General features: G+C 40.6%; 1 protein-coding gene across 3 annotated transcripts in view; it reads right to left on the bottom strand.

Moving 5' to 3' along the window:
* SAMD12 (sterile alpha motif domain containing 12) overlaps positions 1-25891 on the bottom strand; it is a 182597-nt gene that overhangs the window by 92645 nt on the left and 64061 nt on the right. For all 3 annotated transcript variants that reach the window (XR_012040759.1, XM_072851988.1, XM_072851989.1), the window contains exon 4: positions 2128-2268. Coding sequence is in view for 2 of the 3 variants with exons in the window: in XM_072851988.1 (XP_072708089.1) it covers positions 2128-2268 (141 nt within the window). In the remaining variant the exon portion in view is untranslated. The remainder of the gene's footprint in view (positions 1-2127; positions 2269-25891) is intronic.

Genomic DNA, 25891 nt, shown 5'->3' with positions numbered 1-25891 from the left:
AGACATACAGCTTTACAGACTGCACTGTAGTTGAGAAATTATATCTTAACCATAGTACTTGCAAACAAATACTTTCAACAGACATACACTCCAACTTGGTGTAAATGAGGTGGTAAGGGATAGGAATACTGCTGTCATCCTATCACTCACCATCTCCCCGTTCTGGGATCATATGATTAACACAGCTCTGGTGCACAGGGGAATATTTTATGGACTGTTGTGCTGCCCCATAACTTCAGCTCTATTTAAGAAGGGTGGAGTGGCGCTGAAGTGCAGTGCAATGGCCAGCGCCATTATGGGGGAAGACAGCAGGAGCTGCATACCACCAGTTTTTTGTAAGCTTGTGCTAGCTTTCATAAAGCATATGATGGCATACCTTTATATGATCAGACTACATAACAATGTTCTCTCTACATGGCAGAGAGAGGCTACATTAAACACACATCAGTACATCTACCACTAAACTGTCCTTCACAGTCCAGCATAGTCCAGCATTTATTAATGCTCTTACCGAAGTCCAAAATTGTATCCTCAGCTGCATGGGCAAGGAATAAATCTCAAAGGATGCTGCCCTGAATTCTTTGAAATGGCAGTCACCACTGTCTGACTGATCATGACTCATACACCAGTTGATGTGTCCAGAGGGACGCTAGAGAGAAACAATAAAGGAGAAGTCTGGAAGCACGGTCCTCAATGCCAAATACAGGTTTATGGAGAAATCTATCTGGACTGCGGTGATCAACTGACCCAAATTTATAGCTAGTGGGTCTTCATTGTCCCATATCAATAAAATCCCAACTTCCACAAGCAGACCTAAATCAGTGATGGTTGATGACCAGAACTTCACAGTCCGGCAAACTCTCAAGTAACACTCCATCTGTACGGGAAGAAAGAACCCAGCCAACACTGGAGAAAACGACGTAGGAATAACGGATGAAAGGATGAATGGATGAAGGGAAAAGGAAGAGCTCTGAACACCTGGGGAAGGCAGATACTTCAGCATGTGCACTGCTTTTGACATGACACAAGGTGAGGTGAGGTCATATTCACAGGTCTTGGTGAAATGAAGGAGCCCTAACACTCCTCATCACAATCCACACGATACCAAGCCTGAAGGAACAATTCAGTTGAGACATCAGCTCTTTCAGATAAAATGCAGCTTACTCAACTAACCAGAGAGTTTTTCCCCAAACACAGTGAGCAAGGCTTAATCAGGAACATAATGTCATGTGTGAAGGACATTTTGTTAAAAATACACTGCATGTACTGAAGAACTCTATTTTTTTCATATGATGTGACATATAACGGGCACTGAACCAAAACACCACAGAAGTATGCGGTTTATGCTATCTCACTGGACTACCAAACAGCATTAAACATTGAGAACGTATTGCAGATATATAGTAGAGGATGTCTAAATGTTCCTTTACACTGTTACCACAATGATTGCTTTTCTTCCGTGTTACCACAGCTGTTAAAAAGCCTTAATAGAGAGCTAATAAGACAAGTCATTATAAGACATCTTAACTTCATTCGGAAAATATGTACGAGCTTTTTTGTTACCCCTTCTTCCCTGTCTTCTAATCAAGATCTCCATATTGAGCCCAGTTTTGCGTTTTCTTAGCAGCATAAATTAGAAGCAACTCTATTCAAGTCAATAAAATTACTCCAACATGAAAAAGGAATCAGCCATCTGCAAAAAACAGAGTCTAACAGGTAATTTTCCACTGACAGCTCTTACCATAAAACAGGTTACAGAGATTACTCTTTTATCTAACACTGAAAGTAAACAATTAATGCAAAATGTACAATGTCTGTAAAGACAGCAGGTTCACTACTTGTGCCCTTTATATTTAATTATTTTCATCTTAGTAAGCAGATAGTTAAGTAAGACTACCATCAAGCTGTAGATGGAGCTTATTCATCATGCAAAACAGGCAGCTGAACATCTCTATTTATTTATGCATTATTTTACCTTTTGTTCCCAACTTGGAAAGCATGTGGAATCTATGAGACATTTTCATGCATCATTTCTTGTGGGAGAACATCAAGTCACCTTTTATGCCCTCAGACAAACTTCTCCTACCTGATCTCAATAATTGTCCATGTCAAAATTATTTTTCATACCTTGTGTAAGCAGCTGGAGGTTTCGGACTTCTTCTCTCACCTTCAGCTGAAGGACTTGCTGCAGAATGTGCTGTCGCAGGCTTTCCTGGGCAATGCCCATTCGTTCAAGCTTTTTGTCAGTAAGTCTCAGCAAAGCACGGCCTGGATGCAAAAGGCAAAAAGAAAAATCACCCAAGGATTTCCATTAATGCAATAGTCTCACTCTGACAGGATAATTTGCTACAGAAAAAATTATCAGCCCTGAAATACCTCAGTCTGAGAGGTTATGTTTCATCAGTTAGGTACTTCCTTACTGTCAGAGATCTATGTTCCACTCCTCTCTTTTCTTTTGATTTTCTGTATTGTTTTGGTGCTTTGTGAGACATTTAGGCATGTAAAATAGGCATCTTGTGCCATTTTAGACAACCAATTGCCGTTCTTAAGTGGCAGCTGGTCTCCCACAGGTAGGATAGCCCCTTTAAGACTACAATTGGTCCAGGTGCCTAAATAGACCCTCACCTATTTTCAAGCATCTACATTACTGTCAAGAAACCACCAGTGAAAGTGAATTTTACCAATTCAATCAATTTAAGATATACTGAGGATTAATATTGTTGCAATTCAGATATGTCTATAGTGTAATAGCACCATTTCTCAGGAGGGCCCTGTACTTCACGGTCCAGCCTTTCAAATCCCTCTCAACAGTAACCTATCACACCAAAACAGAAAAAGGAGCCAGAGATTTCCCTTCACACTATCAGTTATATCTAAATCGTTCCTGAAAAAGCTGTTTGCCCAACTATAAAAAGACATTTGCCCACCTATAAGGAGCCTATGGTCTTTGCAGGCAATCACTCCCAGTTTGTGACTTATCTTTACCATTAGGGTAACGTTGAACCACAGTCCCACGCAGATTGTAGATGTTAAAAAAATCAAACAATCCATACTCCCCAGATTCTGCTAGTGGAACTCTGACTCCATCTTTTGGGCATCGCTATGCTATAAGTAAATAGGAGGAAGGCAGCACACTGGCTGAGCCAACACCAAGCAGAGAACCAAAGCATCAAGCAAAGCTTTACCTTAAGAAGAAAACCAAAACTTACTTTCTTTGGTCTTCACCACTGCTGTGAGCTAGTACAGGGAAGAGTGCCCTGCAGCTCTCTACTGACCCTTGATTCCCAGTACAAACATTTGCTATCCATAGGTGCCCTGGCCAATACCAGCAAATCACACTGGAGCTACATTGATACTACCTTGGAAAACGGCATGTTGTTTGGTTCACTTTTTTAAACAGACTCAACTTTTTACATCCCCTAGTTCTGACTGTAAGCATTTTTTAATTATTAAAAATCCCTTCTTTGATTTCTCAGGCTCTATTCTGAAACCAGAATAAGATAGTGAAGAGCAAGTTACTCCCTCTGCAACACAGCAGCCTCTGTGCTACCATTACTGTGGCTTTTGGATGAATGGTACAATTTAGCTCATCATAAAGTGTTACTCAATGCAGCAAGATAAGGCCCTTATTCAATCTCTTTCCTTACAAACCAGCAATGAGTACAGAATTTTTATGATTATTTTAATTAAAAAATTTAAGATAAATGCCAAAAATTTAAAGGGGCATATAATATTTGCCCCAAACCAAGCAGTTAGCGGTATAACCTTCACTAACTGCTAGATTTCACTCACCAGCAGTTCTGTGAAGTGGTTAGTGGGATCTTGATACGATGCAACGTAAAATACTGGGATATTACTATTAACAAAGCTAGATGTTATTGATCAGATAAAAAATGACAGGGTTCATACATTTTCTGCCCTTCCATGTCTCTCAAGCACTAGACACTATGGAGGATGACCTTTTGATTAGGAAAACTTTCTTTGAAATCATAAACAAGAAGAATTCTATCACTTAATGTAGTAACAAAATATGGAAATTAGTCCCCTGCAGATCAATGCCAGCTGTCCAGTTCCCCTGGTGATAGAGACAGTAATAATGACTTCAATTTTTATATCGTCTTATCACACTAAAACATCTTAAAGCAATTTATAAAGGATGTAGAGCAGTCCAAGAGTATGGTCTGTAATGTCAATCTAGCAACTGAAAGCAAACAAAAAATAAACAAGTCATCAGTTTACAGAGTGCCAACACGCATGTCATCTTAGAGGAGGGAGTCACCAACAGCAATATGAAAGGACAGACAGAGGCCATGCATCTCATCCAGTGCCCTCCCCCTCTTTTTGGCCATGGATATAGTCATTACTCCTTATTTCCTCTGGGCAACTATTTCATATTCAAATCGGTTTTCTACCCCAGTCACTGCCTTTGGAAGTTGAGTGTGCACAAAACAGAGACATCTCTTTTCACCTCCTGGCATGCCAGTTCCTCTGCGGCTTAGGCTCAAAGCACATTGCCATTGGAAAACATTGTCTTTGACTCATACTACCTGCAGCAGCTTGCACAAGTTGCCTTAAATTAACTCTTTCTTGCACTAAATCCAATGTGACATGTTGAGGCAGTGATGAGGCGAGAAGGCAAACATCCAAATGTGGCATTTAAAGAATGCAGTAAGTGACCTGAACTAAGAAAATTCAATCCTCCCCATACTTTTTTCCCCCTCAACTCTCAGAACAACAACATCCAAGTCAGAACTGGAATAATGTTTTATTCTGGTACTAAGTCATGCCTTTGAAAAGATATCGTTAATGCCTGGATCAGTCACCAAAGCCAATTAGTTACTAAGGCCAAGGTCCTGACAATCAGCTAATGATTTCGGATACTTCACTGTCTTGCTTCCTGTACTGTACATATCTGAAAGAGTTATCATTTGGTGCTAAGAACTCTGTAAGGGTTATTGAACATTGAAACCAGTTCTCCAGAGAGGTTGTGGTGTCTCCACCTTTGGAAACATTCAAAACCTGACTAACAAGGTCCTGAGCAACCTGCTGTAGTTGCCCCTGCTTTGAGTAGGGGGTTGGACTAGATGATCACCAGAGGTGCCTTCCAACATCAGCTGTTCTGTGATTCTGTGAAACAACCTGCATGAAGGATCTCAAGATAAAGATCTATTTTCTTTGCAAAAGAGAAGATTAACAAAGGAAATTAATAAGCATACAGAAAAGATGGTCATTTTGGCAAGCATCACGGTTAAAACAGAGAGACAGCTATACATTAAAACTGGAGATAGATTTTTAATTTTCAGAGAGTGCTGGATAGAATGTATTATCAAGAGCAGAACATGTAACAAACGTAACATTTTCTAAGAGTGTACACTGATCTTTGCTAGGACACAAGTAAAGGAACTTCACCTACATCTCAGGAAAATTTCCCAACACTACAGAACTGGCGCTACCTCTTAGATGTAGCAGCTACATGCATAAAAGAGACCAGGAGATTTTTTTCAAAAGCACCTTGACCAACAGAACCATAAAGATCACAGTCACAAACACCTAGGCTTTGCCTCTAGCTAATTGCAAGACTGGAAACCAAATGCTTTAAAAAGCCCCACAACTCCCTCGGTATCTCTACGCATCTTTTAACACCTAAACCCCAGCCCTCATACTCAGGACAGATCAGCCGTGGAATGTTCTGAGACAGCCCGAGGGCAGACACAGAATATAAAATACTTTCCAGATTGATGGCCTAATTTTTTCTAATATGACTTAGCTGCTGCAGATCTCATTTGATCAAGCTGGGATTAGATGAAAATTTGAAGGGAGTGGGAAACATTGCATGCCACAGAACATTAATATGAGTATAAGCATTGGTCCAATGAGGCTGGCATTGGCCCTAGAGCAAGGAATGTGGCACAGTCTGCTGTACCGAAGCAGAAATGCCTGTACCTCCCTGCACTGGTATAGCCTACTGCTCTTCCCCCTGAGCCTGTGAAGCTGCACCAACTGCCATTCACAGACATCTAGAGGGACACCACGTGAGAAGCCTTGAAAGTACACTTGTAATGAAGGTGAACTAATAGGTAAGAAAGGACTTATTAAACGTGTAGGAAGAATTGAAGAAATACAGGGAAATGAGAGCAGGTAGTTAGTAAGAGGCTGGTCTCACGCAAAAACCTGAAGAAAATTATGACTAATTTAAAGTTGATTAAAATGATAAACCACTAGTGGGAACAAATGATGTGTGTGAAATATGGCCAAGAAAGGTGATCTTGTCTCCTGAGTACAATATGATAGGTATACCTGAATACCAAGACAAGATATTCCGTTTACTTACCATGGGGCACAGAATCTAGGAAAGAAAGAACTGGGCAGAGAACACAAGGACATTCAAAAATGCCCAAATGCCAGACCAACAGCTCACCCAGCCCTGTATTCAGAGTGGCAGTAGGAGATATATTTCAGGAGAGCTATTGGGAGGGCTACTTTCTGAAGTCATTCCCTTTGTACCATGCCAGCATCCAGAACTGTTATACTAGGGTTATTATAGAGTACGGCATTTTTAGCACCTACTTATTGTCCTGATGTCCATAAATTTGTCTTTTTGATCTTCCTGATACTGTCTGCCTCTGCCGCCTCCTGGGACAGCAAATTCCAGAAGCTCACTGCCCATTTTTGTCTGTTTTATATTGATTTCTTACTAATTGCTTCAAGTGTTCTCTAGTTCTTGCATTGCAGTATTTGGTTAACAGTTCAACATTCAGCTTATCTGTTGCTTCCATTATTTGTAAACTTCAGTCATATGCCTTTTGATCATATTTCTGGATTAATCCAGCTGACAAACCTAGAAAAACAGGAACATGGGATGCACTAAGCCCCTAAATTATGCAAGATGAAAACTTTTTCAAGTTTATACTTAAATGCTGCAAACAACATTTTAAATTGTTGTTGACACAACAGGATATTCTTACTTAATTGATAATAATTTACTTCTCTAGTTTAGAGGTAGAACAATTTCAAACATATTGCTTTTGTATTTACCTCTTTAGTTCCACAAACATATTCATAATTCTAGTTCACTGCGTTCTTCTACTTGAAATAGTCTGATCACAGCTTTCCTCTTGCTTATATAGGCTGATTGTTGGCTTCTGTTCACTTCAGTGCTTAAAAACAAGCCTCCTAGGACTTACTGAGTAAGAAATCTCCATGACAGAGACACAGACATTAATATCATTGTTCAGGTGCTGGTGAGACACAAGTATAAAATTTGCATCATATACTGAGGAAAGAAGAATTCAAACAAGAAGAGGCAGAGCGAGAAGCTATGACTTCATAGTGAGGAATGGTGAAATTATGAGAGGAGGCGAGAAAAAGAATAGTGACCTATAGAATGAAAACGGCCTCATGATGGCAGTGGAGGGAGATGAACATCAGGCAAAGAGAATAACTATTAAACGAAGGAACTAAGTTGAAAAGAGAACAAATGGATATGAATACAATTGAGGATGTTAGGTTCAGAAACATCTTGTAAAAGAAGCAGCACAAACCAGAAATCAATCAAATTTTCAGAGCAAACTTGGTATGACTTCATGACGCTGTACTTGATAACCCATCAGATCTTCTACAGTCCTAGATTTTCTGCTTTCCACATGAGAACTCAAGAGCATGCCTCTCCTTCTCATGGCAGTCTCATCACTAGTCAACCAGACACATCAGCCACTTTGTCATTAATGCCCTGTGGCAAATCTACAGCTTTTCTTGCAAAAGAAGTTAGATCTGGCTCGTCTTACTAATAATTTTAACCTGAAGACTGGTGCAGACTCTTGATAAACTGCAGCTTGCATTACCACCCTCTTTGCCCCACTTCAGCTATCTAATATCTCACTAATCAGGGAAGACTCACCTGCTTCGAAAGTACAAATGAATTCATCTTTCATCTGACTCACCATAGCAGCAAACGCTTTATTGATCTACCTACTAGCATAATGGCAGCTGCCAGCCTAGGCAAAGGAGAATTAGCTCCCAAAATTGCTGTTGGTAGCTGTCTGGTACTTCTGACACGATGAACAACTCTCAACTGGGGACCAACTTAGACAGACAGGAGACACAAGGGATACTGGTACGGAAATAAAGCAGAGGGAACAATAGTTTCTAATGATAGGGACCAGAAGGAGCAAAGAAGACTATTTAACCTTGATGAATATCAGAGATCTCCAACTGAGGAAGTTCTCCAACATCAGAGCCAGCATTCTTGTGCTTTCTCATCCTGTTAACAAATGCGGCAAACCTCCGTGGAGCTGTAGGAATTACTTTCTGGTAAGTCACAGGAGTGGGAGAGGCCCATGACTCCAGTATAGCTCCCGTGGAAGCACAGGAAAGCACAGGAAGGCATTTGCTCATGTATGAAATTAGCTTTGGACACGCCTTTATTTGTTAACATCATCAAAGAAGAATAAGATTATTTTCTGTCTCTTTCTCATTCATTATTTGCTGGATCTGGATGAGGCCAGCTCTACAGTAAAGTTTCTCAAAGAAAATACTGTCATACTGGTCAATTAATGTCTGATCAAACTCAAAAAAGCAGCTATGTAAACAAAGGCACTTTCTGAATATTATCTTCCTCCTTCGTCTTCACATCATGTCTGTTTATAGTTCTGACAAGAGGAAGTGATGACTATTGTTACTGCTGACAATAAATCTACAATAAAACCAGTTTATTTCCGTAAAACCCCTCTCAGGTTGCAGTTGTCTTGCACCTTTCTGCCCTTCCTCCACAATTCTGAACTGCAAGCATGAACAGGATACGAAAGAAGCGTAACTCAATACAATCTTTAACTAAGGTGCATTTTCAAATACAAGATTAGCAACAACCAAGACATGACTTTGTTTCTAAATTTGCCTGTTTCTGACAAACTTATTAAGTGGTCAGTAATATATCTGTGAAGCTATTTAACTCAGATTACTTAGTTTGGCATAACTTCCTCTCACCTTAGCGCTGCCTTTCCCAGTTCCCTCTATATTCCATCAAATAACACTGTCATTTTCTATTCTCTTAATTCTGACACAGTCCTTTGAGCTATGTATCTCCTGGTCAACAATGGTCTCCAAAAATGCACCAAGTTAGGAGATGTCTTTCTGGCACTCAGTTTTTCCCTGGCTCTTCCCAAGGACCTCTCCCAGCTAGCTACCTCCAGCTGCTTCTCCCCAGCCACTACTACCTTTGGGGCTCCTACGGCCTGCTACACAGGCTCAAGCATGTCCATCTGCTCAGTCACAATGATGTTGGATTTATGCTATTGAAAGAAAACAACAAACATGCAGTAATGGTGAAGCCATGTAAAAATACTAAAAGACAGTGAGTTAACAGAGCATGGATCTTGAATATTCATTTTAGGGACTGCATTTTAAAAGCACTCTTTAAAATGCAGTCCCTAAAAGGAATCTCCCTGGTAGATACTTTTGTCCAGCCAAGCAGCTCAAAACAGTCCAGGTATCTTGAAGAGTCATGCTAAAGGACAAAAATCCCTCTCCAGAAGTGAGAGTCTCCTGTCTCCCACCTCATCCCATAAATAAAGCAAGCAACCCCTGCTCCTTGACTCATCCACACATTTTCAAGGAAGTATTTAATTATATACTTTATTTGTGTGGGAGCACCACACATCCTTATATCATAGAACCATAGAATTGTTTAGGTTGGAAAAGACCTTTAAGATCATTGAGTCCAACCGTTAACCTAACACTGCCAAGTCCACCACTAAGCCATGTCCCTAAGTGCCACATCTACACATCTTTTAAATACCTCCAGGGATGGTGACTCAACCACTTCCCTGGGCAGCCTGTTCCAAGGCTTGACAACCCTTTCGGTGAAGACATTGTTCCTAATATCCAGTCTAAACCTCCCTTGGCACAACTTGAGGCCATTTCCTCTTGTCCTATCGCTTGTTATTTGGGAGAAGAGACCAACACCCACCTCACTACAACCTCCTTTCAGGTAGGTGTAGAGAGCGATAAGGTCTCCCCTCAGCCTCCTTTTCTCCAGGCTAAACAAACCCAGTTCCCTCAGCCACTCCTCATCAGACTTGTTCTCCAGACCCTTCACCAGCTTCGTTGCCCTTCTCTGGACACGCTCCAGCACCTCAATGTCTCTCTTGTAGTGAGGGGCCCAAAACCGAACACAGTATTGGAGGTGCGCCCTCACCAGTGCCAAGTACAGGAGGACAATCACTTCCCTGCTCCTGCTGCCCACACTATTGCTGATACAAGCCAGGATGCCATTGGCCTTCTTGGCCACCTGGGCACACTGCTGGCTCATATTCAGCTGGCTGTTGACCCCCAGGTCCTTTTCCACCAGGCAGCTTTCCAGCCACTCTTCCCCAAGCCTGTAGCATTACATGGGGTTGTTGTGACCCAGGTGCAGGACCCAGCACTTGGCCTTGTTGAACCTCATACAAGTGGCCTCGGCCCATCGATCCAGCCTGTCCAGATCCCTCTGTAGAGCCTTCCTACCCTCCAGCAGATCAACACTCCCGCACAACTTGGTGTCATCTGCAAACTTACAGAGGGTGCACTCGATCCCCTCGTCCAGATCATTGATAAAGATATTAAACAGAACTGTTATAGATATGTAACAGCCTTAGTTGTCAAATTTTGAGGTAATTACTCTAGTGTCTAATGATTTACAGATATGTTCCAAAATAACTTTATTCTAAGACAATATTGGTTCTATACAGAGAAGGGAAGGAGTTAATGAAAAATTGTGCATCGTGATTACTGGAAGTGGTTCAGTAAGTAATTTGCTGTACTGATGGGAACTATATTGATTCCTTACAAGTCTTGAGTAAAAGACTGTTAGACGGTCCTGTTTTTCAGCTGAACATATTCAGGACCTGATGATTTTAATAGGAGGAAATATTCCCCTCTGAAATATAAATTCAGGCACAAATCATATTACAACACTTTTCAAATGTACTGTAAAATGTGAGACAACCATTTTTAGTGCTCTCAGGAAGGACCCGATAGGACCCACAAAGTAAATTAAGGATAAATGTAAACCTTTAGCAGGCAGTCTATAAATCCACATTGCTTGTTGTATATACATTTGCCAACCTACTTCCTGGCCATACAAAATTATATATTATCTACAGCTATATATAAAGATATAAAGACATATAATAATGGACTTCTATTATATTGCACATCGTATTTTTTAAGAAACAAAATCCAGGACTATTGTTTGCTGGTATCTGTGTGCTAGATTTATGGTCCCCCTACTCAAATAAATAACCTCAAGGTCTTTTTTGTTTGTGATGGAGTAAGTGAATCTGTCAACAACTTTGATTTTGTCCACCATCAGCAGGACACACAATTCTTCAATTCCTAGTTAATGTAATGTCACTCAGTGTGCAACTCATTATGTATTACATATCCCATTTCTTTATTTAAAAAAATCACATTAGATCATGCCTGCTGGCAAAACTCCTGTTAATTTATTCAGGAGTAAACACACATTCATATATTATAATGCACAGCTTCTACACAGAACAGATTAGGAAAGGGAAAGCCAATTTGGAAAGCATTAGAATCGACTGAACTCTTTACAGCAAACTCAAACAAGAGCCTTTCCTCTAACTCCTAATGGTGGACCTTACAAAAATCAGTTTTCTTCCAGAAAAAAAGGATCATTTATTACCACAAGAAAAATAACCACAAACACACATGCACACAAAAAAAAACAACACTCATTCTTGAAGCTCCCAACTCAACTGGAACTGGGAAATCCTTGAAAACACACAGAAGACTGTCTTACCTTCTGATCTTTCTAAAGCAAAAGGGGTTCTGCAGTTCTGCCTAGAAATAGGACTGGTGTGTGCATCCGGCAAAGAGGGCAAGCCCTGTGAAATACACATGTGAATTCAAAAAAAGCTGCCATTTAATTAAGTGAGGAAGAATACCTGGTCCTATCACAGACAAATGTAACCCACTGAGCTGTTTGAACTGCACTAGTACAAAACACTCACGTGGCTGAAGACGAGGCTCTGGGAGCCTGCTTCCCCCATCCAAGGGACAGAAATTGTCAGCAAATATTGCTGCTTGCCCTAATTTGCTACTCATCAATCCAATCAATAACCCAAAGGTGCTACACCACAAAATACACACCAAGGACACAATTCTTCAGTATGCAATATACGGAAGGATGAGGAAAGACAATCCATTTATATGCAGTATCTTTCACGTTTTTGTAATGCCTCGGAAGGTGATCTTGGGGGCCATCTCACTCATTCAGCAACGCTCCATCCCTTCTTCCCCCTGATTACTCTAACCGCCATACAGCATTCAGGCAAAAACCTACACAAAGAAGTAGTATTAGGAACATGAGTTATTCATTTTCTGAGTTTCTTTTAATGCCAAACTTGTGGGAAGCAAGGAGGACCTACATAACGTGACCAGACAGCTTACTGTACTGCATTACGAAAGCTCTGTGGGCCATCACAGGTTCCAGCGGACCAGAATTTGAGAATTTACATTTTCTAGTAAGATTTTCCAATCACTGCTTTGTTTAAAAAAAAAAGAGCAAAATTAAAATTTTATTAAATATTAAAATAAGCTTTCATATCCCCATGCTGAGGTACATACAGTATTATAATATTTCCCAATCTGCACCCTTAGCTCCTTCCTGCTCCACACTGTTATCTCCAAGCAGCTTTCAGTGGTGCTTTCTTCCATGCCTGCACCAGCTTTACCTTTCATTTTTTAATAAAAAATGAAATTGAGGAAGGTTTTGTGTTAATATTCATTGTGTTAATAATTAATGTTAATAAAAATGGAAAATTAAAAGCACATGCTCATAGGTTAAGCACTGTAGACTGCTTCAACTCTCCTAATCTGAAGGAAGAATCAGCCACATCTCTCCTGATGCACTTTTTGCTCTACCATTTCTCTTTGGGGGCTTTAACTAGAAGCCTGGCACTTGTCAAGCTGCACACACCACCTCTGATGGGCCCTTAACTTACAGTTTATGCTGCCCATTTTATAACCTAGGGGAAGATAATTTTCCTATTGTAAAAGTCACCTCTACTCAATTATATGCACAGTCTTACAGATACAGACACTAATCTGTTGCTACATTGCTTGTTCAGTAGCACAACAAACTTTGCAGAGCTCATTTGCATTTCTTCCAGCCTTTATTACTGTAGCTGTGAGGAGAATCAGGACATAAAGATTTTATTCTGCTGGCCTATTCTTCCTATTAATACTTACACTCAACTTGTAGAAGACTGCGAGACCGTAGTAATTTTGGATCAGAAATAAAACAGATACCTAAGCAATTACTTATTGTACCTAATTTGTAAGCAACCAGTCCCTGCAACAGAATCCAGACCTTATTTTTTTAAATTCTGCCTCCTGTACCACATGCATTTGACTCAGCAAGACATTCCACCATGCCTATAGAAGCAGGACCCATAATAATAATAATATAACAGTAACGTACAGGAGCCTTACCAGAGACTGCAGCCTGGCACTGTGGTCCAAATTGAACACGCAGCCCAGACCTCCGCTCTGGCTTTGGGTCTCAGTCTCCCAAGGAAAAATAAAAGCTCATTTTCCCCCACAAGGTGCAGGAAGGCAAGAAGACATTGTGTGACCTTTTTTATAAAAATAACTACTATAGCTAGGAGCAAGGGAGCTCTCCCAAAAAGAGGGAGACGCTTCATCTCCAAACTGCCAGGGGAACGTGCCAAAGCCCAGCTCCTCCTCCAAGTCAGGGCCCCCAAGACTCCCGAGGAAAGGCTGCACTGACCTTGCTGCAATGCACTCGGGAACCTGTACACAAGATGCAAGGGCACAAACCTCTGCCAACTCCCCGACACAGAGAACCCACTCCAGCCCTCGGGGGAGCATCCCGGCAGCGGCATTACACAGCCCTCCCTTCCCTGCATGCCAGGGAAAGCACCAACTGCCCAGGCGGGTGGTTAGCTTGGAGGCAGGATTTGAATGCCCTCAGGCTGAGGGGGAAGCCAGACTTATTCTCCCTTCTGCTCTTCTGGTCAGATTGGGACAATTTTGGGCATGCATAAAGAAGCAACTCCAGGCACCGAGGTAAATTCACGGCTAAAATAAAAAGGGAAATAGGATGTTCAGGCACCTCCAGGCTTTTTCAGCAACCACACAAGGGATTGTTCTGGATGATAATTCAGGAGTTCAGTTTGCAATCCAGAGCATCACACCTAGGTCCTGTGTTAGGCATAATGGGACCTGCGCGTGTCGCTCACTTTCTGGCTGCTCCGAAGCAGATGCCTAGAAAGGAGACTGGGAGCAAAGCGAGAATATAACAACACGTTCCCAAAATACTCTCTCAGCCTCCCAAAGCTTGTAGTTTAGGGACTAATTAACAAAAATAGAGTTAGCTAATTTGAGCTACAGCTGAGCCTAAGGTCAGTGGATGGCTTCCAGTGACTATAGCAATACTTAAGAGCTGCTTGTGAGAGGAACCTCGCCAACACCTTAAAATGGCAGAACAATTCTCCCATTCCCAACGTGATTTGATCTAGTAGGAAGGGGCAAAACAAGAAACAAGTGCTGCAAGGTAAACCCAAACTAATTAAAATGAGAAATTAGTTCAATAATGAGGCTAATTCACAATCAGATCCATCTAGCAGTGAAATGGGTGATTCTCAGGTCCTTGTGGTCTTCAAATGAAGTTTTTGGAAGAGACAGTTCAGAGGAGCTCAGGTTATTGGGGCCTGTGCAAGAGGGAGGCAGCAGTACTGGGGGGCTGTTCACCTCTGCATGAGATCCAGCATTCCAAAAGGCCTTGGAAAAACATGTGGGAAAGAGTAAGAGGAAGAAAAAGAAATGTATATAAATGAAACAAGTACTAGTAACCTCCAAAACGTCAGGAAATAGAGGTTTTTTTGCTTTATATTACATTGTCTTTCTCATAGCTTCAGTGGGTTTTCTTTCTACTATAAATTAAATTCTTTCTCTTTCAGAGAGTCTGCATCACTTCAGAACAGCAAACGTTAAAGCACTGTATTATGTATGAATCTTCAGTTGCACCTTGTTTTTAAGAAAGAGTATATGGAGAGAACACATTTGAACACATGACATGATCCACCTTTAAGTCGTTTTGTTAAAGAGGCACTGAGTTGAACAAACACTAATCAACCAATAAAATGAGATTAGAGAAAAAGCAACAACTGTGGCTAGTGAATGCATTATAACCCTTATCGACAATTTGCATGTAATAATTTATACAGAGGAAGAAGACTGGAAATTATCATCACAGAAATTTCCTACGGTAATACTGAAGAGTAGCTCTCTAAGCGGACCAAAAGAGCAGATGACACACTGTTTAAGCACAGTGCTTTTACTTACAGAATATGCATTAGGTATCAATGACACACTGGTTAAGTCTAGGGCCAGATACTTTCCTGGTGCAAAGAATGATGATTCTGACAGGTTCAATGAGGATGCATCCACTCATATCAGAGTCCAGACACAAATATACAAAATCATTTTTCCACTGGTTTACACATACACACAGAACAAAGAAATGAAATACATCATTTTCACCCTGGCAAAATTTTCCTAAACCACAAGAGTCTAGAGAATGTTTTCTGAGTACTAACACTGAGCCACAAATTTAATCCTTAGTCAAGTACTAAATTGTTTATCTTCATCTCCGTTCATTACCTTGCACTCAGTCTTCAATACAAAAGCCAAATCATTTTAGGGTTAGTTTCAAACGTAGTTTTGGTTATGCATGAAATACAATTTCTTGTTTCTACATAAAAAATAAACATTTAGGCTTAACACTCCTGGGTTGTAGATGCATGTCTTGTGAAACTCCAGCAAGTAACAATATTCACGTAGCAAGATCTGAATAGCAACAATACAAACCCAAAAAGTGACAACAGATACTAAGAAATTATTTACTTAATCTTCCAGTGTATAATTAAAATTCTAAAACAAATATCCTGATCTGTAAACACTCTTTGCTCAATTCACTTATATTTCTTCTGTAACGTTCTCCTTTGAGCCCTCTTTGTGATACACACTGTGCTTGGTTTTCCTCACCAGTGTTTTTCTGTTTTCTTCCCACTGGAACAAGTTATTTTCTGCAGTTTTCTCAGACTGCAAAACTTCCCTGGTTAAGGAATATGTTGTGCACCACGTGAGCACTGACGGTGTGAAATCCTGTCAATACCCCAGAAGTAAATCAGCTGGATGGTAAGTAGGATCACAGCTGTCTATAGATTGAAGTATCAACTACAAATCCTTCGGCACAGTTGCATAAGAAGCTGATCTAAATCAAGTTATTTCTAGCCTGCTCCCTAGCAATTTTCTGATGGCCTTTGAAGATGGGCAGGCCAAGATTCTTTCTGCAACATACAGCAAGCCATGGGCACTCCCATTCACGTCCTCAAGATGTCGTGTCTGCTCTCAGCAGCCAGATGCTACTTAAACGATAAGCAGGAGATAACATAAGGTCCATTCATAGTGGTGCAGGAAAAAATTGTGTTATTCAGCTAGTAAGAAGAGGACCTGGGATCCTGGTGGATACCAAGCTGAACATAAGCCAGCAATGTGTGCTTGCAGGAAAAAAGGGCAACAGCCTCCCGGGCTGTAGTAGGGCAGAGCGTTTCCAGCAGGTTGAGGAAGGTGATTCTTCCCCTCTACTTAACTCTGGTGAGGCCACATCTGAAGTACTGTCTCCAGTTCTAGGATCCTCAGTTCAAGAGAGACACGGACATACTGGAGCAACTCCAGCAAAGGGCCATGAAGACGATTAATGAATTGGAGCATCTATCAGATAAGGAAAGGCTGAGAGAGCTGAGTCTGCTCAGCCAGGAGAAGAGAAGGCTCAGGGGAGAGCTTTTTAATGTCTGTAAATACCTAATGGGAGGAGTAAAGAGACAACGGCCACAATCCAAAACACAGGAAGTTCCATTTAAACTTAAAGAACCTTTTTTATTATGAGTGTGCTTGAACACTAGAACACATGTTCAGAAAAGCTGAGGAGGTTCCATTCTTGGAGATACTCAAAACTGACGGGACACAGCCCTGGACAACCTGCTCTAGCTGACCCTGCTTTGAGCAGGGGGTTGGACAAGATGACCACCAGAGCTGCCTTCCAACCTCAATGACTCTCTGATTCTATTCCATGAAGGTACAGAGCAGCAAATCTGGCTGCCTGAACTTCAATAGAGTTAGCAAGGTCACAATTAGCAGCTACTGAATACAAGAGTGTTACATAATTTGTATATCAATATATTCAATTGAAATATGCACACCAAGGAACAGGTGAAAAAATACCTAGCTACTTGGAACCTCCCTCAAAATTGTTTGTATACTAGTGTACACCACCTGCCCTATCCCTCAGTAGGAGCATCCAGACATTGGATTTCTCTAAAGGAAATGCTATAACTAGCAAGGTTAGAAAAGCAGAAGGATAGGGCCTATTAAGCATGTAAAACATGGGGGTTTTCAGCCCTTTGAAGCTCACCTGATGTCGCACACTCTGAAAACAGGGCTGCGGCTGGTTCCAATAATGTGCATTCTCCACCGCTGTCCACTCCAGTAAACTAACCAGTGCCACCGCTGTCCAGGGACTGGAACTCAAGTCATTTCTACTATCAAATCACCCCAACAGTTCCTGGGATGATTCTGGCCTGGGCCACTTAATGCTTCCCCAGAAACTCCCAGGTACGGTTCAGGAACTAGCAGAGACTGGGAGCTGTTCCCTATAGAAGGTGTGAACACAGCCATCCTGTCCTGAAGCAGCCCTTAGCAGCATGGGCACAAGCCATTCCTCGCCAATCAGCCTCAGGGCCAAACGACATTTGAGGAAACATCACTCCCATCAACGTGGCAATATTACAGAGCCACAAGTTCTGTTGGCAAAACCCAACCACCTCTACTAACATAGTACATCTGCTACACAATGGTCTGTTCAATCGTAAAAAACAAGAGGACTTCCAGGATTCATTATCTCTTCCTGAAAAGTAAAAGCATAAGCTGGCTTCTCAGAAATCAGAGATTCAGAGGTGAGACAAAATTATTTCCTCCCTTGTGAATTCTATGTGTCCATTGGCATAAGTCAGAACAGTTGGAAAGGATTTCCTTTGCTGTTTCTTACCTGTTCTAAACTATTAAAAAACTTAGCTCTCTCAACAGTGAAAATGAGGAAAAGAAATGAGGAAAATGTTTGGTTAAGTTTTTAGTGACTATAGCAATTTTACTTAGATTTAATTTTCACTTCTAGGCATTTGAAGGATTCTGCTGTTTTCAGACCTGTTTCAGCTTTTACTTATGCCACATGAGAAAGGTGTTCCAACATTTCCAAACACTGGAAATGAGGAGGAGAAAGAGAAGAGACGTAAATGACTGGGATATTGTGTTTGAGGAAAGCAACAGCACATTTCTTCAAGGAATGCTGTTTCCGTGAAGTCCTGTAAGAGACAATGTGTGAAAAAGAGCCCAAAAAGCAGTAATCTCAAGTCCCATTTTGGATTACTTCTGAAGGGCAACATGCTGCATATCACATTGCACAAGTCAGAAGAGCTGTCAAGGACTGACCCATGTATTCTGCCTGATTCACAGGGACCATTAATTACAGTTGTAGGGTATGTCTGTGTCAGTTCACTTGCATTTCTTGGGCACACCCTTAATGTCTTCTGCAATCACGACCTCTAAGCCAGTACCGCTTCTGAAGCACTTGTCAGGTCACATAGAAAAAATGCTAATGAATATTTGTCTCCTCCCACCTGCAAGCACAATTAGACTGCTGGCCCAGACTCCACAGGAACAGCTTTAAAGCAAGGGCAATAAAAGTATCTGAGAAAGAAAGGAAGACTGACAAAACTCTGATAAAGATAACTTCTAAAGATAGTTACCAGGTTTTGGTCTTTACCTAAGCACAATAATTAATAGGATAAGATATCGTTCCAGACTTGGGATAAACACCACATGATAAAAGTAAATCACCTTCCTACAACTCTGCAGACTGAACACCTTCTGCAAAGTAACTTCCCCAGTATGGGAAGGCACCTGCTTGTTGCTAGCCAAGAGCCTCCTGCTGTTGCAGAGTGGCTGGGTAGTTGCAGAGCTGCTACGGGACTGCTGTAACAGAAGCATGCACAGATACCAAGAAAACTACTCTGCTGTCACAAAGGTAGTCATATGAAGACAGTTACTAATGATGTGTACTGTTAAGGTTCCTGAATGGTACAAAGCTGTTCATAAGAAACATTCTTATTGCCACTTCCCACTCCAAGTTTTGAGATTCACCATAGATATTTTCATCGGCCTCTAAAGCACCGTATTGACCACTGTAAAGGGTTTATCTGGAGAGGTGATGGAAGAGGTTAGAAAGAACCACAATGCCAGGATTTTAGAAAGGTCCTGACTCACACCCACACACATGCTGACAACAAGAACACTTGCATCTACAGACAGACGAGCATCTCCTGAGATGAGTCCTGACTTGCAGCATTTTGGAACTGCCAGCCATTCAATGCACTCCTCAAGCTTGCAAAACCTTTCACTAAACACTTGCCTAGAAAAGAGAATCAATTCAAGTCTGCCTTAAGAAGTCCCAGAATGATTGGGGGAAATGGCTTTTAAGAGAGCTGAAAGATAGGTCAGCACCCAGCTAACCAGGCTCTTAACATGGAAATGTTTCTTGCTACGACTGACTTCTGCAATGCAATCAAGGGTTTTCTGAAAGCAAGAGAGACCTGCACTTCAATATGGAGTATCAGATAATCTCAGTTACATGAAACAGCCTCTATGAAATGAAGTGATTTAAAAGAGAGAGACAGAGACACTCAAATTATTTCAAATCCAGGAGCAGTTTGTGGGAAATCCATGTTCTTAGATAAGAAATTTTATTGGTGTGATAAAGTAAAATATTGTCCCATATACACTTACCTACTTGAGTGTGAACTCATGCAAAGTGTTACTCATAACTGAGGCATTCACGCTCTCAATCATATTTTAGATCTTCAATTTTAATAAGCTGTTTATTACAAAGTTATTTGCACATAGTGCTTGTTCTGAATTTGTTATAAGACCTGCCTGGATGTTATGGCAGTAGTGCTTCAAAACAGAAAGTGAGGAGTATAAAGCCATCATATGACAAATGCAATGAAATTTCAGGATATTATTTATTATTTTTAATAATAAAAACTCAATAGTATACCAAGATGAAAGTTGTTCACATTAAAGCATTTTTATTGTAGAGTCATAAGGCTGTGCAAAGCTAGAACAGCATTTGCTTAAGGAGGCTAAACTGCTTCTCTACTAGCTAAGTTTCTATCTTCTCACACAGATACTACAATGAAAATAAAGCACACAGGTTATCCCCGATGCCTTTCTTAAAACTCTTTGTCAGGTGATATTGTTGTTTTTTATTCTTTACTATTATTTTTGGATTGTGGTAAAAATCCACACAAGTGGAAAGACAAATAAGTATAATTTTTCCTGAGCCACCTTATCACCCTAAAAGAGAAATAAAGAATTTGCATAATCTCTAACTGCTACGTTCAGTCCAGCGGTGGTGTGGCACGAAGGCAGTAAGTACACTATTTCTCCTTCCATTAAGTTCTATTTCTATGTAGTCTTAAATACTTACAGGAGTTGGAAACATGATCGGTTGACGTGGAGATCTATGATCCAGATTTCTGCTCTTGTTCTAACTTGGACTCATTGCAGATTTCTATGACTCCACCTGGTTCAGTGGGTTAGCAGCACCTGGGCTTGAATACGAGCTATATTATTCATACCACCACAAGCTTTGAAAGCAATGCGGCACATCTAACAAGATATGCAGAAAATTTTTAAGTTACAGCATCACACCTCTTAACATATTGTTGAGAGGCAATAGTCAATACAATATAGTTTGACCACAGCTATTCCATTTTACAAAGGCACTGGAGAGCACCCCTATTGTCCCCTTACTTGGAACCTGTCCTGACTCCTGCTTTTATACCTCTGTTAAGCTACTGCCTGACAGCTGGTAAAGATAAAGCTCCCCTCTCCAGGGGTCAATTACACTGAGCATTTCCAGTACATGACCACAATACAGTTGCCTGAGGCATGACTGGGGAGTAATCGGGACAAAAATATGTGATCTCCCCACAAACTAAAATTGCACAGGATGGTAACAGCCACACACCATTATTTAAAACTAGAGATGAAATCCTGCCTGGATGCCCCTGCAGCGTGAGAGAACACATCAGTCTACAAAGAGATACTGCTTTACTGGCTGTGTGAATTATGAGGAACTACTTAGAAAACTTAGTAGTCTTGCAAGAATTGCAAGAGGACACAAGGGCATCCACGTCTACTTTGTTGAGGGCAAATCCAACCCATTTCTAAGTGAATCCACTTCCAATGTGGTTTGACAACCAGATGACATACAAAGTTTATGGACACAAGGCATGTTAGTGCAAAACAATTTGAAGTTGAGTCAAACTAATTTGTTGTTCATGTTGGGTCATGGCAGTTGCAATCAGTTTCAGTGCTTTTCAATAACCTCCTGCAGAGGACAATTACATGACTGGTCACTGTGGTTTACATAAAACAAAAAAAGTTCAATATTCCAGCTATGATTCTGGTCCAAGGTCAAATTTGGCAACCTCACTTTTCTGCACTCAGAGAAAGCCATTAATTATTGAAAAACAGCAAGCTGCATATTTTTTTAAAAACTCATGTATCAGTCTAGAATTAGCAAGTCCTCAAATTCTTTGGGAAAGCTGTTTAATCATTTTGATATATTTTTGAGAGATACTACCAAAAGATACTGCTTCCCACAGTCACCCACTACCAATTATAACTGCAGGTTTGTACAAGTGAGTGTTTCAGACTATGATTGTTTCTACTGTTCTTTTACTGTGGGTAATTCATTGAGGTACAGAATGGATCCAGCACAACAGAGCTTTTGCCATACAAAAGTGTTAATGGCACTGCAGTTTACAGCGGTTTTTTCTGCCAGATGGATGATCATATTGGTGTAACAGTTCCCAGCAATTTTTGCAAGTCAGCAATAGACTGCATAAGATTTAGTGGATGCTGTTTAGCTAGAGCTTGCTTACATAAAGAGTATGCAAATACTTGCTTACTACTGAAGGATTCACTCAGATGGGATGTAAAAAAACATATTCTACTTTGCCTTAAATTTTCAAGACGACTATGACTAAGAAGAGATGAAGTTTCCATCTTTTCCTGTAAGTTGTATTCTGACATCTAGCATTCCAGAACAAGTAATAAATGCTCAGATACTGTAATTGTTATTTTACTGACAACTAAGTAGCTCTCTAATAAAGGGGAAAAACAAACAAACAAAGAGTCAGTCCTGAAGCACACCTGGTGAAAATAAACAGGCTGTCAGGGAAATGAAAGCCAGGCATCATTCATCAAATTCAACAAAATAAAAAGGCTCTGTGAGTTCTTCAGAAGTGGTGTCTCTGAAGGTCAGAACTGTATTGCAACAGTAGGGATCTGTAAGTAAATACTGCAAGTCTTTCAAAGCAGACTTCCATCAACGTTGACAGAAATATCTCAAACTGGGGTTGTTCAGCCTGGAGAAGAGAAGGCTCTGGGGAGACCTTATTGCACCCTTTCAGTACTTAAAGGGGGCCTATGAGAAAGATGGGGACAAACTTTTTAGCAGGGTCTGTTGTGATAGGACAAGGGGTAATGGTTTTAAACTAATAGAGGGTAGATTTAGACTAGATATAAAGAAGAAACTTTTTACAACGCGGGTGGTGAAACACTGGAACAGGTTGTCCAGAGAGGTGGTTGATGCCCCATCCCTGGAAACATTCAAGGTCAGGTTGGACAGGGCTCTGAGCAACCTGATCTAGTTGAAGATGTCCCTGCTCGTTGCAGGGAGGGTGGACTAGATGACCTTTAAAGGTCTCTTCCAACCCAAACCATTCTATGATTCTGTGATTCAAACACCACAAGTCTGGGTCATGTACGAAAACTGAAACAGACTCACATGGGCATATATTGTGCTCATTTAGGTTGCTTTTTCTGGATGTAAAAGTATTTCTGCCACCAAATAATCCAGAGAATACATTTTTAACTAAAATATTAACTAAGTATAAGTAAAAGCTACAAGCTCAAGAGGCACACAGGTTTCTACTTCATCAGCCTGGGGTTTTTTGTATGTGTTTTGTGAGGGTTTTTAAATACCCTTATTACTCCCTCGCATCTTAAAATGTTCATCTCCTTTAGTACAAAACACAACACCATTGCTGAGCACATGAAAAGTCAATATTAAAGCTGCACTGCTCAGATCTCAGAAATCAGGAAATGTCAGCTTTCAGGTTGGATGAGCACTCTTATCTGTGTCCTTTACTCATACACATTATCACAGAAATCTCAGCTATGTGTTCATATAGTGGCTGCTCAAACACATGAGTTATCCTACCTTGTGGAAGACTGCAAACAACAAACTGTTGGAAGGCAGAAGGGTATTAGGAGGAAATATCCTTGTCCTGTACTCACACTCCTCCCTAAGCACTACTTTTGGACAAAGAGAGGATTCTAGGCTGGATGCATTTTCGGCCCAATGTAGCACATTCATAACCACAGCTACTTCACTGCTTTAAAGATGCATACAGAATACATTTGAAAACCATGTGTACTGAGGTTTGAGAGAGAATCCATGCAAATTATTACAACACATGGAAGCTGCATATACAACATATTATTTGTAAGAAATGAAGCTTACTGATAATTATTTTCTATATAAGGAAAGATAGTGTACTTCTAGTTTGAAAAATTCATTTTTAAATTAAGCAATAAGAGAAGAAAATGAAAGCTTCCATAAAAATATACTTTTGATTCACAGAATAGCAGTAGCCCCTCTAAAGAGACATTCCCTTTACACAGAGAAATGTGCAACACAGCCAATAGAGAGACTCGTAACAATTAGGCATTGCATATATTCCTAACAAAGGAAACCAAATACATGTTTCTGTACACACATACAGCACAGGTGTTGATGACTATGATTATAGCCACTTGACACCTTTCATAATCATCAAGTGTTGCTGAACCACAACCACTGAGGATGAAAATTTCCATGTCAGTTATTTTGCATCAGACTGATTTTTGGTAGGCTTACTTGTTGTTGCCAAAATTTCAATGGTTTTCAATACAAGGTCAGGGAAAACACTTGCAGTTCAGTTAAAAGAATTAAATAACTGTTGGGAGGAAGAAAAAAACCCCACAGTTTCTAGTTGGAAAGCACAACTTGAGAGTAAGCCTTTGTGCCAACATGCTGCCTTCATGAAGATCAACCTAAATTTGTTCACGTTAGAACCTTTAAAGTATTTCAGTCTGCAACCACTCCACAGACCCACTCAAAAAGACTGTGCATGCTCCAACCCCAGGCTAAGGGACAGAGTCATTCAAGCCAGGTAGTGCTTTTGTGGAGCCAGGTACAATAAGAGAACTGTCCCTCCTGTACTTCTAAAGGTTTCCACTACTGGAAAAGAAGACTGTTCAACAGAAGGACCAAAAATCTGAAAACAGAAGACAAAAATGTTAAAAAGACTAAGACTAGGACAAGAAAATGATGGAAGGTCCCCGTTAGATATGACCAAAACAGAGCCTGAATTTGCAGTCTTTTGAATGGACATTCATCAGTACCTGAAACAGAAGACTCTCAAGACTTCCTCTACTGTCAGCCAGTTGCTGTGAAATTCACTGGCAAAATGAAGCCCTCATTGTCTTCCAGTGACTGGTCCCTGTAGAAGATTAGAAACCATCACATACATCTGTAATTGTCATAAGCCGTCAAAGACAGCTCCACTGAATTCAGCTCTCACAGTGAGCAATGTGGGAATCAATGCAGTTCAACACTGTGAGTTAAAGTTGCAGTTTGCGGGTGCATATGCATTGAAATATGTATTCTTCCATTGCAGTATCACAGACCACTCCCTCATAAGGCTCTACCTCGCTTATGGCCCAGAGAGAAGACTGCTCATGAATACTCCATGCAATCCTTCCTCTAGCCTGAGAGCTGTGCTCAGGCAAAGGTGTGTCATGTTGCAACAGTGCAGATCTACAAATTATGAAAGCGATATTAAAGGTGCAGGAAATTAGACTCAGACAATCCAGTGTCAGTGTTTCCCTTGAACCATTCACACAGTAGTTTAAGATTTAGCCTTGTCAAAAAAACCGGTCTTGTACAGTTCTATGGCCAATGTATTATTTCGACCTGAGTAGGTAACTGTTTCTACTTTTGTTAAAGTAAGTTCATGCACCAAGACAAAATCTCCTGGAAGCCTACAGTTCTTGAATTACTTTTCTAAATGGACACCAGAGAACACCTGAACTTCACAATCTGAATCCCTCAAGAGCTTTTGCAAAATCTCAAACCCTGAGATTGGGTAATCTAAACCCAAAGAAGCCATAAGCACAGAAAAAAAGAAGCAATGGCATTTGCACAAATAGAATATACTCTTGCCTAAAAATGGGACAAACACAGCCAGTGTGAACTCTGCTTTCCTTTAGATTGATTTGATGTCTGCACTTTGCAGCTCTAAGTCCCATCTCAGCAACACAGCATTAGATGAGGAAACCTTATGGCACTACTTTATGTAACTTATGGAGGCCAAAGATAGCTCCATGATTAAAATCCTTCTATAGATCTGATCCAGGCTACATGAGTTGATGGCCACACATTTCTGAATCGGAAAAAATACTTCAAGTGTTATGCCTTTGGAATAAATGGTCTTCAAATAGTTATTCTCGTTATCATTTTTATGACAGTGCAAGAGCCACTTCTGATGTTGCAAATGTAAGGAAATGCATAGCATGACGTAAGAATTAGATATCTGCCCTACAGTGCTTTTTACAGCAATTCCCAGGCAACAGC

The sequence above is a fragment of the Ciconia boyciana genome, chromosome 2 (assembly GCF_034638445.1).
Source record: "Ciconia boyciana chromosome 2, ASM3463844v1, whole genome shotgun sequence".
Taxonomy (NCBI): domain Eukaryota; kingdom Metazoa; phylum Chordata; class Aves; order Ciconiiformes; family Ciconiidae; genus Ciconia; species Ciconia boyciana.
This window is presented reverse-complemented; position numbering and strand designations above follow the sequence as displayed.